Source organism: Barbatula barbatula (genome assembly GCF_947034865.1).
Source record: "Barbatula barbatula genome assembly, chromosome: 22".
Classification (NCBI taxonomy): domain Eukaryota; kingdom Metazoa; phylum Chordata; class Actinopteri; order Cypriniformes; family Nemacheilidae; genus Barbatula; species Barbatula barbatula.
Window position 1 is genome coordinate 20,760,154 of NC_136785.1, and position 13,642 is coordinate 20,773,795.

General features: G+C 45.3%; 1 protein-coding gene across 1 annotated transcript; it reads left to right on the forward strand.

Moving 5' to 3' along the window:
• Positions 1-10,498: 10,498 nt before the first annotated feature.
• On the forward strand, positions 10,499-12,343 carry LOC306910899 (general transcription factor II-I repeat domain-containing protein 2B-like; the record flags this gene model as incomplete). The annotated part of the gene is made up of 1 exon (XM_079485804.1): positions 10,499-12,343. The coding sequence occupies one exon, from the start codon at positions 10,499-10,501 to the stop codon at positions 12,341-12,343; it is 1,845 nt and encodes a 614-aa protein (XP_079341930.1).
• Between the last annotated feature and the right edge of the window lie 1,299 nt (positions 12,344-13,642).

Consider the following 13,642-nt stretch of genomic DNA (forward strand, 5'->3'; position numbering starts at 1 on the left):
TGTATCTCTCCTCCACTCCTCTTCAGGGGTTTTTCTGTCTGTATCTCTCCTTCACTCCTCTTCATGGGTTTCTCTGTCTGTATCTCTCCTTCACTCCTCTTCATGGATTTTTCTGTCTGTATCTCTCCTTCACTCCTCTTCAGGGGTTTCTCTGTCTGTATCTCTCCGTCACTCCTCTTCAGGGGTTTTTCTGTCCGTCTCTCTCCTCCTCTCCTGTTTAAGGGCTCCCTTTCTCTGTCTGTATCTCTCCTCCTCTCCTCTTCAGGGGCTCTCTCTGTCTGTATCTCTCCTTCACTCCTCTTCAGGGTTTTTTCTGTCTGTCTCTCTCCTCCTCTCCTGTTTAAGGGCTCCCTTTCTCTGTCTGTATCTCTCCTCCTCTTCTCTTCAGGGGTTTTTCTGTCTGTATCTCTCCTCCTCTCCTGTTTAAGGGCTCCCTTTCTCTGTCTGTATCTCTCCTTTACTCCTCTTCAGGTGTTTTTATGTCTGTCTCTCTCCTTCTCTCCTGTTTAAGGGCTCCCTTTCTCTGTCTGTATCTCTCCTTTACTCCTCTATAGGGCTTTTTCTGTCTGTCTCTCTCCTCCTCTCCTGTTTAAGGGCTCCCTTTCTCTGTCTGTATCTCTCCTTTACTCCTCTATAGGGGTTTTTCTGTCTGTCTCTCTCCTCCTCTCCTGTTTAAGGGCTCCCTTTCTCTGTCTGTATCTCTCCTTCACTCCTCTTCCGGGGTTTTTCTGTCTGTATCTCTCCTTCACTCCTCTTCCGGGGTTTTTCTGTCTGTATCTCTCCTTCACTCCTCTTCCGGGGTTTTTCTGTCTGTATCTCTCCTTCACTCCTCTTCATGGGTTTTCTCTGTCTTTATCTCTCCTCCTCTTCTCTTCAGGGGTTTTTCTGTCTGTATCTCTCCTCCTCTCCTCTTCAGGGTTTTCTCTGTCTTTATCTCTCCTTCACTCCTCTTCAGGGGTTTTTCTGTCTGTATCTCTCCTTCACTCCTCTTCAGGGGTTTTTCTGTCTGTATCTCTCCTTCACTCCTCTTCATGGGTTTCTCTGTCTGTATCTCTCCTTCACTCCTCTTCAGGGGTTTTTCTGTCTGTATCTCTCCTTCACTCCTCTTCATGGGTTTCTCTGTCTGTATCTCTCCTTCACTCCTCTTCATGGATTTTTCTGTCTGTATCTCTCCTTCACTCCTCTTCAGGGGTTTCTCTGTCTGTATCTCTCCTCCTCTTCTCTTCAGGGGTTTCTCTGTCTGTATCTCTCCTTCACTCCTCTTCAGGGGTTTTTCTGTCTGTATCTCTCCTCCTCTCCTCTTCAGGGGTTTCTCTGTCTGTATCTCTCCTCCTCTCCTCTTCCGGGGTTTTTCTGTCTGTATCTCTCCTTCACTCCTCTTCATGGGTTTTTCTGTCTGTATCTCTCCTCCTCTCCTGTTTAAGGGCTCCCTTTCTCTGTCTGTATCTCTCCTTCACTCCTCTTCAGGGGTTTTTCTGTCTGTATCTCTCCTCCTCTCCTGTTTAAGGGCTCCCTTTCTCTGTCTGTATCTCTCCTTCACTCCTCTTCAGGGGTTTTTCTGTCTGTATCTCTCCTCCTCTCCTGTTTAAGGGCTCCCTTTCTCTGTCTGTATCTCTCCTTTACTCCTCTTCAAGGGCTTTTTCTGTCTGTCTCTCTCCTCCTCTCCTGTTTAAGGGCTCCCTTTCTCTGTCTGTATCTCTCCTTTACTCCTCTTCAAGGGCTTTTTCTGTCTGTCTCTCTCCTCCTCTCCTGTTTAAGGGCTCCCTTTCTCTGTCTGTATCTCTCCTTTACTCCTCTTCAAGGGCTTTTTCTGTCTGTCTCTCTCCTCCTCTCCTGTTTAAGGGCTCCCTTTCTCTGTCTGTATCTCTCCTTTACTCCTCTATAGGGGTTTTTCTGTCTGTATCTCTCCTTTACTCCTCTATAGGGGTTTTTCTGTCTGTATCTCTCCTTCACTCCTCTTCATGGGTTTCTCTGTCTGTATCTCTCCTCCTCTTCTCTTCAGGGGTTTTTCTGTCTGTATCTCCTTTACTCCTCTTCAGGGGCTTTTCTGTATGTCTGTCTCTCTCCTCCTCTCCTGTTTAAGGGCTCCCTTTCTCTGTCTGTATCTCTCCGTCACTCCTCTTCAGGGGCTTTTCTGTCTGTCTGTCTCTCTCCTCCTCTCCTGTTTAAGGGCTCCCTTTCTCTGTCTGTATCTCTCCTTCACTCCTCTTCAGGGGTTTTTCTGTCTGTATCTCTCCTTCACTCCTCTTCAGGGGCTTTTCTGTCTGTCTGTCTCTCTCCTCCTCTCCTGTTTAAGGGCTCCCTTTCTCTGTCTGTATCTCTCCTTCACTCCTCTTCAGGGGTTTTTCTGTCTGTATCTCTCCTTCACTCCTCTTCAGGGGCTTTTCTGTCTGTCTGTCTCTCTCCTCCTCTCCTGTTTAAGGGCTCCCTTTCTCTGTCTGTATCTCTCCTTCACTCCTCTTCAGGGGTTTTTCTGTCTGTATCTCTCCTTCACTCCTCTTCAGGGGTTTTTCTGTCTGTATCTCTCCTTCACTCCTCTTCAGGGGCTTTTCTGTCTGTCTGTCTCTCTCCTCCTCTCCTGTTTAAGGGCTCCCTTTCTCTGTCTGTATCTCTCCTTCACTCCTCTTCAGGGGTTTTTCTGTCTGTATCTCTCCTCCTCTCCTCTTCAGGGTTTTTTCTGTCTGTATCTCTCCTCCTCTCCTCTTCAGGGGTTTTTCTGTCTGTATCTCTCCTCCTCTCCTCTTCAGGGTTTTTTCTGTCTGTATCTCTCCTTCACGCCTCTTCAGGGGCTTTTCTGTCTGTCTGTATCTCTCCTTCTCTCCTCTTCAGGGTTTTTTCTGTCTGTATCTCTCCTTCACTCCTCTTCAGGGGCTTTTCTGTCTGTCTGTCTCTCTCCTCCTCTCCTCTTCAGGGGTTTTTCTGTCTGTATCTCTCCTTCACTCCTGTTTAAGGGCTCCCTTTCTCTGTCTGTATCTCTCCTCCTCTCCTCTTCAGGGGCTCTCTCTGTCTGTATCTCTCCGTCACTCCTCTTCAGGGGTTTTTCTGTCTGTATCTCTCCTCCTCTTCTCTTCAGGGGTTTTTCTGTCTGTCTGTCTCTCTCCTCCTCTCCTGTTTAAGGGCTCCCTTTCTCTGTCTGTATCTCTCCTTCACTCCTCTTCATGGATTTTTCTGTCTGTATCTCTCCTCCTCTCCTCTTCATGGGCTCTCTCTGTCTGTATCTCTCCTTCACTCCTCTTCAGGGGTTTTTCTGTCTGTATCTCTCCTCCTCTCCTCTTCAGGGGTTTTTCTGTCTGTATCTCTCCTCCTCTCCTGTTTAAGGGCTCCCTTTCTCTGTCTATCTGTCCTCCTTTCCTCTTCAGGGGTTTTTCTGTCTGTATCTCTCCTTCACTCCTCTTCAGGGGTTTTTCTGTCTGTCTGTCTCCTCCTCTCCTGTTTAAGGGCTCCCTTTCTCTGTCTATCTGTCCTCCTCTCCTCTTCAGGGAATTTTTCTTTCTGCATCTCTCCTTCACTCCTCTTCAGGGGTTCTTCACTCCGCTTTTTGGCCTGCTGCAGTTCATCTTCATATGACTGGAACACCCCAGGAATATTCTTTGCAGATATTTCAAAATGGTCAAACTGGTCTCGAAGTGATACAACCCATGATCTCAAAGACTCAAACAGACGAACTGCACTCATCAGATCCATGTCAGGCTTTTGTAATGCCTCACTTGTCACTTTAAATCTGCCTAAGACACAGTGCCAAAACTGTGTCATAAATGCCATGTCGAGAGTGCCCAATTTTGAGCACTATCGACACCAAGAAAGTAACCATTTTGTGATTAACCAAGTACTTCATCACTACCACGGAAAGGAAGCCCTCTTCCACTCAGAAATGTAATGACAGCCACAACACGTTTGAGCACGTCCCGCCAGTAACGCCTCTCTCCCTCCATTTGTTGCACTAGTTTAGAATTTACAGTCCCAGTGACAGATGAGCGCCGAAGCAGTGCTAACATGCAATTACAGTGCTCTGTGCTTTTCTCATGTTCACCCACACATTCAGGGTGTTTCCAGTCAGAAAACCCACTAACAAATTGGTTTCTTTTTGTCGAAAGAAACATACAGGCAAAGCAAAAAATATTACCTGTGGATGGTGAATAGGTGATCCAGTCTCGGGAAACTTTTTCGCCATTTGGGAGTTGACAACACAACAGATCATTAGTGAGAGAGCGCACCTTTCCGCCCAAACCATCATCACGGTTTGAGGCTGGATATTTACTCCGTCTATTATGAAAGGCAGCAGGACCACGATCGATAAGGACAGCGCGTCCATCTTCAGTGATTGCCCCCCACAACGCCGGATCAGACACCTGATAAATCCACGGCGTGCTGCTGCTACAGCTAGCTTCGGACTCAGACAGGTTGGGCTCCGGTGTGGGCTGCGGTCCGACTCCGGGCTGCGGTCCCTGGTCAGTTTGCTCGTCATCTTCAACTTGTTCACCCTGATTCTCCCCCTGGCTCCGTTTAAAGAATGTTTTGATTGATGGCACATGCCTTAATAAAGATATCTCCCTCTCCTCTTTTTCTCTTTTTCGTTTGCGTTTTCTACAACCACTTTCACTCATTTTGAACTACGACAAAGTATGTTACGACCGATTAAGCGCTAAATTATTTAAAAGTTTTTGATTGTGATTTTGATTCAATTTATTGTCATTACACACATACAAGTACAGTGCAACGAAATGTATTTTTAGAAGAAGATAAAGCATAACATGGGGGAGGTGAGGAGAAAAACATGTACACAATACACCATAGACAAGACTTGCAACAGGGATAAGTAATCCAGTTCCGACAAGCAGCCATCTGATCCTGCTGCCATGGTGGCGCCGTATACAGACCCGCTTGTCAGGCTGGCGGGGTCAAAGCGACGGAGGCGATGGATCTGGGAATGGGTGACCGCCCTCGAGTGCGGCCTATGTTTGTGTGTGTGTGTGAGAGTCTGTGTGATAGTCTGTGCAGGTGTTTCAGTAGAATGGGGGAGGGACGCAAGAGCGTCTCTCCGTACTGCTCCACTCAGGGTTGAATTCCAGCACCAGCCTTGGCCAAGGCTGATATGGGGGAGTCTAAAAAGATAAGATTGATTGTTTAGTCTTGGGGCGAGCAACCGCATTACATTTCCACGGCTACTCTCTTTGTCCATTTTGGTCTCCAACAATATTAATTTTCCTTTGCAAAGTCGTGAGCTTCTCCGTGATAGAATCCATATTGCGGTTAATAGTCTCATTTCCAGAGCCGTCCGCTCTTCCCACGACTTCCATCATAACGGGCAGCCTTGTGAGCTTTTGAGAGCTGTTACCGTTTTCTTAATTTCTCGATAACTAAGGGCACAGCCTAATCCAATCAGCATAATACCTGTTATCATGGTTCCGAATAGGTAGATATCTTCAATGTCCTCCACGGAAAGAGGAGCCAGACACACGATCCGCCATCTCTCCCAGGCGTCCATCGTGTAGCCAGCTACGAACGTTCCGTCAGGGCAGACAGGTTCCCCCGAACCCAATCTTCTCGTCGAGAAGATCGTGTCAATAGCGTTGAGAGACCAGTTGATCAGATCCATAATTTCAGTTGTAGAGTAGTGCAGAGAGAGTCTCTTAATAGATGATACGAGACAAGACACGAGATCAGCAGGAAAAAAAGTGGAGGACGGGAGCAAGAAAAATGCGACTGCCTCCGTTGAGAGAGCGAAGAGAAGAGAGTTCTAAACTAAAAATAGTTCGGCATTGCGCGGGCTGTTACGTACTTGCGTTTAACCAATTAGAACAGTCTTTTTAGATTAATAAAATGTAAGCTTGTATTTCATTGGTTATATTTGCTGTTATAAAAAACATCTTCCTCTTGATTGGGCCCCACAACGCGCATGGGCCCCTGGGCCCATGCCCATAATGCCCATTGGATAATCCGGCCCTGAATGTACATACTTTACATTTGAGTTTTTTTAGTGCCATTAAACATTAATCAATACACAAAAACGTTTTAAATGAACACATTATTTTCTTATCCTGATATTGGGATTACATACCTGTTCAAATTCAAACGGAGAAAATGTTCAGAACCCTCGACCAGAATCAGCCTAACATAAGAAAAAAAAGACAACTGAAACATGTGGGCTAACATACAGCTAAACAAAACACGAGGTTAGCTAAATTAGCAGTTTCTCTAACTCTTAAAAACAGCAAAGTTCTCGACACATCTCGATTAAATGTATGTGCACTCATCATAAAATACACGTAACAAATTCTGTACATAACCATCATGTCACAACGGGGACTGAGGAGAGATGAGGACACCAGCCGGGGTAACAGGAATCAGGTCATTTAATAGTTGAGTTCAGATCATCAAGTACAATCCCTTCAAAAGTACTTTGCAGGTAAATTTCAAAACAAGCATCAGGTAAATAATCCACAGGTAAGTATTTCCAAATCAGGAATCTCGGATACAACATCAAAACCAGGAAACAGGTAGGTAATCCAAAACAAGATTTCAGGTTTAATAATCCCCGGTCTTTACTTCCATATAATCCATAGTGCAGTACAAAACGAAACTGATGACAACAACGCTCAACAAAACTCAGGCTTAAATAGTGTGTATCAAATGAACAACAGGTGTGGTGCATGAACAATCTAAGCTGGTGGGTGAGTGTGCGGTGCATGTTGGGAATTGAAGTCCTTTAAAATTCCGGAGATGAAGATCATTTGTAACCAGCAGGGGGCGATGATCTGGGGGTTGTGATCGGGGTTCTTACAGAACCCCCTCCTCCATGGTCCGCTCCAGCGGACCCAACAGCTCGACGAGGGCGCCCTCGAGGTCTTGGCTTGGGACGATCTGGATGTTGCTGATGAAATTTCGGTCAACAGAAGTGGGTCGAGAATATTCTCCTCCAGACCGTACCCGTGCCATGCAACCAAACTCGTTGTCCTGGCATGAAGATTGGCGTGGGGGACCGGCGGGCATCGGCGTACTTCTTTTGTCTTCGTACCGCCTGCTGGAGTTGGCGATGAGCTGAGCCCCAAACTTCACTTTCCCGGTACCAATGGTCAACAGCCGGTACCGTAGAAGGTCCAGGGGTCCAAGGGAAAAAGAGGGGTGTATATCCCAGTACACACTGGACCGGTGGAACTCTGTCGAAGAGAGTTTTGGGCATATTTCGCCCAGGGAAGATAGCGGTGCCAGCTGTGCTGTTGAGAATGGCAGTATGACCGCAGATATCGCCTGATGTCTTGGATCTTCCTCTCTGCTTGTCTATTGGCTTGGGGGTGATAGCCCGAGGTCAGACTGACAGTAATTTGGAGTCGTTCGAAGAAGGCCTTGCAGACCTTAGATATGAATTGGGGACCCCTGTCCGACACGATGTCTTCCGGCAGACCATAGTTGCGAAAAACGTGGTTGAATAGGGCTTCCGCGTTTTCAAAGGATAAGGGCAGGCCGGGCAGGGGAACCAACTTACAGGCTTTGGAAAACCGATCGACGGCTACTAGGATGCATGTAAAGGTATCCGACAAGGGAAGGTCGGTCACGAAGTCTACCGCTATATGTGACCATGGTCTTTTGGGGATAGGAAGCGGTAGAAGCTTGTCTTGAGGTAGTCGTCGAGGGGTCTTCGAAATGGCACAAATGGACTAGACTTTCACGAAGCGGGCGACATCCTGGGTCATACTCGACCACCAGTGTCATACTCGACCACCAGTACCGGGTTGCTAATAGGCCAAGGCTTTGCTGAGTTCCTGGGTGGCCAGATCCTGGAACAGAATGTACACTATCCATAAGGCATTCGCGGAGCTCCTCTTGTAAGAATCTTCGTCCGGGGGGAACACCTGGCGGGTCTGGATGGTGGTAGGCATCTCTTGATCAATCGACCAATGGATCGGGTTAATGAACATATGGGATAATATTTTTATCTTCAACAGGTTCGGGGTCCGAAACTCCTTGTCTGGACAGTGCGTCTGCCTTACCGTGCTGAGATCCGGGCCGGTATGTTACTTGAAAATCAAACCGTGTGAAGAACAGAGCCCACCTAGCTTGGCGAGTGTTTAGTCGTCGGGCTTCCTTTGAGGTACTCAAGGTTTCTGTGATACGTTACCACAGAGAAGGAATGACGGGCCCCTTCTAGCCAGTGTCTCCATTCTTCCAGGGCTAACTTAGTCGCCAGAAGTTCCTGGTTACCCACGTCGTAATTTCGCTCCGCGGGGGTCGATTTACGGGAGAAGAATGCACAGGCGTCATGCCGTTGGAATGCCGTTGGGACAACACAGCCCCTATACCATTGGAGGAAGCATCGACTTCTACTACGAAGGGGAGATCAGTATCTGGTAAGACTAGGGTAGGAGCATCAGTGAAGGCTTGTTTAAGTCTCTCGAAGGCGTCTTCAGCGGGTGGGGTCCAGTTCAGATACTTGGGCTTCTTCCCAGTCATCGCAGAAAGGGGTGCTGTGATTGAACTGAACCCAGCAATGAACCGTCGGTAACAATTTGAAAAGCCTAGGAAACGTTGTAGTTCTTTTACCGTCTGTGGTACTGGCCATCTCCGTACTGCCTCAACTTTGCGGGGATCCATGGTAACCTGGTTGTTCGAGATTATGTAGCCCAAAAAATGAATGGTCTGTACGTGGAACTCACATTTCTCTAACTTCAAGTAGAGCTAACCCTAACCGAACAATAGAATCACCGATAACTAGGGCACTTTCAGCAGGTTTCTCAATCGGTGCGTCACTGAGTGGGGCAAACCTGTTCGAGACTGTAGTCGGAACGGTTGAGTGGTGTTTTGACCTGCGACTAAACCATCTCACAGTCACAAAGCTTCCCAGTTGCGGGAGTTGTTCATCCGGAACCGAACTGTACGCCCTAATATTGCTCGCATCCAAAGTGTTTTCTAAGCTCCTTACATTCTTACTATCCTCAGATAAATATTGGATGCGAGACTCTAATTCTGAGATCTTCTCTGTCAGCCTAGCTATTTCCCTGCATTTATCGCATGTAAAGCCCTCGCCGCTGACAGAGAAGGCTAAGCTAAACATTAACATAGAGGCACCAGCCACCATAGTCAAATGTTTACCGGGAGCCAGAGCGCCTGACATCAAGTCAAATTTAAATGTGCTGGCTAAGGCTAATCGTAAATTCAGTAAGATTGTTATTCACGTCGGCACAAATGATGTTCGACTCCGTCAATCGGAGATCACAAAAGATAATATTAAAGAGGTGTGTGAGCTCGCAAGCACGATGTCAGACACTGTAATATTCTCTGGCCCCCTCCCGCTTATCGTGGTGATGAGATACATAGCAGATTATCATATCTAAATGGCTGGTTGTTTGAGTGGTGCCTGCAGAATGATATAGTTTTTATAAATAACTGGAAGAGTTTTGATGGCAGACCTGACCTGTTGAAAAGTGATGGTCTCCACCCCTCCTGGGCTGGAGCTTTTCTACTGTCTAGAAATATGGCACATAGTCTTAATGCTAAAACTTGACTCACTGGGGCCCAGGTCAGGGAGCAGACTGAATGGCTTAACCAACGGTCTGCTTGCCGTCTCACGTTGCAGAACACACTAAATACACAACATGCGATAATACTTTCTCCCAAACATCATAAAATAGAGACTGTGTCTGTCCCCCGGATTAGCAAACAAAAAATAACGCGTAAACCTCTCAAAGGTAATTTAATTAACGTTAATCTAACTAAACATGAAAATAATACAGATAATCAACTGTTACGACTCGGATTGCTTAATATTAGATCTCTCTCTAATAAAGCACTTTTTATTAACGATATGATAACAGATCATAAAATAGACATGCTCTGTCTCACAGAAACATGGCTAAAGCCAGATGATTATATTGCTTTAAATGAGTCTGTCCCCCAAGACTACTATTATACACACGAGCCTCGCCTAAAAGGCAGAGGGGGAGGTGTTGCTGCACTTTACCGTAACTCTTTTAGCATTTCCCAGAAGTCTAATCCTAAATACAATTCTTTTGAAGTCATGGTACTTGATGCATCAATACCTAAAACTAAGGACAAAACATCTTGAAAATGTATTCTGGCTATTGTATATAGGCCTCCAGGGCACCACACAGATTTTAATAAAGAATTTGGTTGGTTCTTATCAGAACTAGTACTGGCTGCAACAGAGTCCTTGTTGCTGGGGACTTTAACATTCATGTAGATCAGGCATGTCAAACATACGGCCCACGGGCCGGACCCGGCCCGTTGGATGATTTAATCCGGCCCGGCATAAATTTCTGAGTATGTCAAAAAAAGAAGCGAGTCTCTAGCTCATTTCTATCAAAAGTTATGATTTTTTAAAATAAATACAAACCAAATGCTCCCTCCGGCCGCGGGAGGGCAGTACATGTGTAAAAGAGCTGCATGCGGCATTGACACGAGTTAGTACTAAAAATAAACCAGCAATCTTGCTTCACAATTCACCACTACTAAACAAGTTATCGGTCAACACACCCTTCCCAAAATGGCACTGTCAAAAAAAAGAAAAGTGGACACGGAGTGCAGAGTTTTCAAGGAAAAATGGACTGAGAATTATTTATTCACAGAAGTGAATGCAAAACCAGTGTGCTTGGTATGTAATCAGCAAGTTGCAGTGTTCAAAGAGTTTAATATTCGGCGCCACTATGAGACTCATCATAAAGACAAGTATGACCACTTGAAAGGACAAATAAGGAAAGACGAGATAAACAAATTGGTGGCTGGTCTGAACAAACAGCAGTCTACTTTTACGCGCAGCTGCGATATCGCTGATGGGGCTGTAAGAGCCAGCTACATTATTGCCAACGAGCTGGTGCAGGCATCCAAGCCATTTTCTGATGGGGAGTTTGTAAAAACATGCATGCTGAAGGCTGCAGAAGTCGTGTGCCCTGAAAAGCGACCTGCCTTTGCCAATATTAGTCTAACGAGGAACACTGTCGCAGATCGGGTGACAGAACTCTCAAGTGACTTGACAGGCCAAATGAAAGAGAAAATCAAGTCATTTATCGCATTTTCAATTGCAATAGATGAGAGCACCGATGTCACAGATATTGCTCAACTGGCCATATTCGTTAGAGGTGTTGATGAAACTTTGACCATCACCGAGGAGCTGCTTGAATTGGTACCCATGAATGACACCACAACAGCAGATGACATTTTCAGCGCTCTCGTTGGAGCGCTGGACAAGGTGAGAGCGGACTGGTCCCGTGCCGTGAGCCTGGCTACCGACGGTGCGCCATCAATGGTCGGGAGAAAGGCAGGCGTTGCCACAAAATTCCGTGACAAAGTACAGACCGCAAATGGAGGACAAGAGTTTTGGGCATTTCACTGTATTTTGCATCAGGAGGCGTTATGTTGCAAAACACTGCAAATGGACCATGTTATGAGTGTGGTTGTGAAAACTGTCAATTTCATCAGAGCGCGCGGTCTAAATCACCGTCAGTTTGACACATTTCTCAGTGATAATTTCATTCATGCTGGCCTACCATACCACACTGACGTGCGGTGGTTAAGCAGAGGTGCAGTACTCAAGCGCTTCTTTGAGCTACGAGGGGAAATTAGACAGTTCATGGAGAAGAAGGGACGCCCAGTAAAGGAACTTAAATGCAAGGAATGGGTGCAGGATCTTGCGTTTATGGTTGATATTACACAACACTTGAATACACTTAACACTACATTGCAGGGCCGTAACAGAGTTGTCACTCAATATTACGACAGCATAAGTGCGTTCAAGATGAAACTGTCACTGTGGGAGACGCAGCTATCCAACGGTGACACCGCGCATTTCTCTTGTCTCACAGCTGTGCGTCCGGAGGCACCGGACCGTCCCGATAATGATTTGGAAAAATATAAAGACAACATAACAGATTTGCTGCGAGAGTTTGAGCAGAGGTTTCAGTTATTCAGTGAACTTGAGAACAAATTTGGCTTTTTTCGCTCGCCATTTACAGTGAAGCCTTCTGATATGCCAGCTGACATTCAACTCGAGCTTATTGACTTGCAGTGCGATTCCGCTATGAAGGATAAATTTGGGTCCGTGGGATTGGATACGTTTTATCAATATCTCGTGCCAGGTTACCCCAAATTAACAGCCATGGCTGCAAAGGTTCTATCCATGTTTGGGACTACTTATCTTTGTGAACAGGTGTTCTCCGTAATGAACAATAATAAAACAAAGCAGCGCTCAAGGTTAACAAATAAACACTTGAATGACATTGTTAAATGTGCTGCTACTCAGGATTTGACACCTAATATCGATACACTTGTGAAGGCAAAAAGATCCCAAGTTTCAGGAGCCAGCAGCAGTAAGTATACTGCAGGAGTGCAGTGAGAGAGAAAAAAAGTGTGATGACACGAAATTTGTTTGCACTCATGAATACAGATCATTAAAAATAAGATTAATCTGGTTTCATATTAAAGACAATTAATATTGTGCAGTATATTCTCAGCTTCAGTAGGCCCAGCCTAGTAGTTTGATCTGATGTAGTCTAATCTTATTGCCCATGCACTGCTATAACTTTTATTTTCTATTTCTTTTTTTATTTATTTCAAAGCAGTATGACAATTAAGGCGAAAATATTTTTTTCATAGCTCCCACTTGAGTTTGTTTAGTGTGGTGAGTTAGTTCAGGTGTAAAACTGCATTCACTTAACTGTTAAAATAAACCAGTTGTTAACACATTCACCGCCTAACATGAAATCATTTTTTTTTTCCATTGTTTGTGAATAAATGTGTTGTGCTTAGAAAAGATCCTTTGTCATCCGTGATTATAATATGTAGGGTAGGCTACAAATGTAGGCTGAATGATAAAGCATAGTACTGAAAAACAAAGATAAATATTTGGAGTTGACATTCTTTTACTGATCCGGCCCACCCGAGAACAGAAAGTCTGGATCCGGCCCCAGAGTCAAACTGAGTTTGACACCCCTGATGTAGATAATGATACAGATGCTTTAGGAATGGCTTTTAAAGACACTCTTAACTCCATGGGCGTTAGTCAACATGTGTCAGGACCTACTCACCTTCGTAATCATACTTTAGATTTAATATTGTCTTACGGTATAAACGTGGGCGACGTAAAAATCCTTCAGCAGAGCGAAGACATTTCGGATCATTATCTGGTATCTGTGGGAATTAAGATGGATCGATATAGAAATGGATGAGTAATTTTGTTTTAATCAAATGTATTTTCCCACGTGACATGATTAAAGTTTAATAGATATGTTTTAATCATATAACCTTTGTTTTAACCATATTGTGTGCTATATAACCATTGAAATTTTGTCTAATTACATGGACACAGAAGGCAATTCAACTTGCAAACAAAGGCTGGTTTCAGAAGATTTCCGGCCAGATGCTCTTGCAGAGAACGGAACATGGTTAGCAAGAGTCCAACAGGAGCTGATTGGTTGCTCAGGGAATTCCGACCCGGAGGCGGAGGGGGAGCAAAAGACATTAACATATTCTGTTTTCTGTATATAACGTGGGTGTGAAACTTCCTTGGTGTTGTTGACTGGACTCGTATGGAGACGGCCACAAACCATCGATGTGAAGACCTTTTAAATCTGATGAATAAACTCTATTACTTTTAAAACAGTTTGTTCCCCTCATCCTTCCAAATTTTGAACAT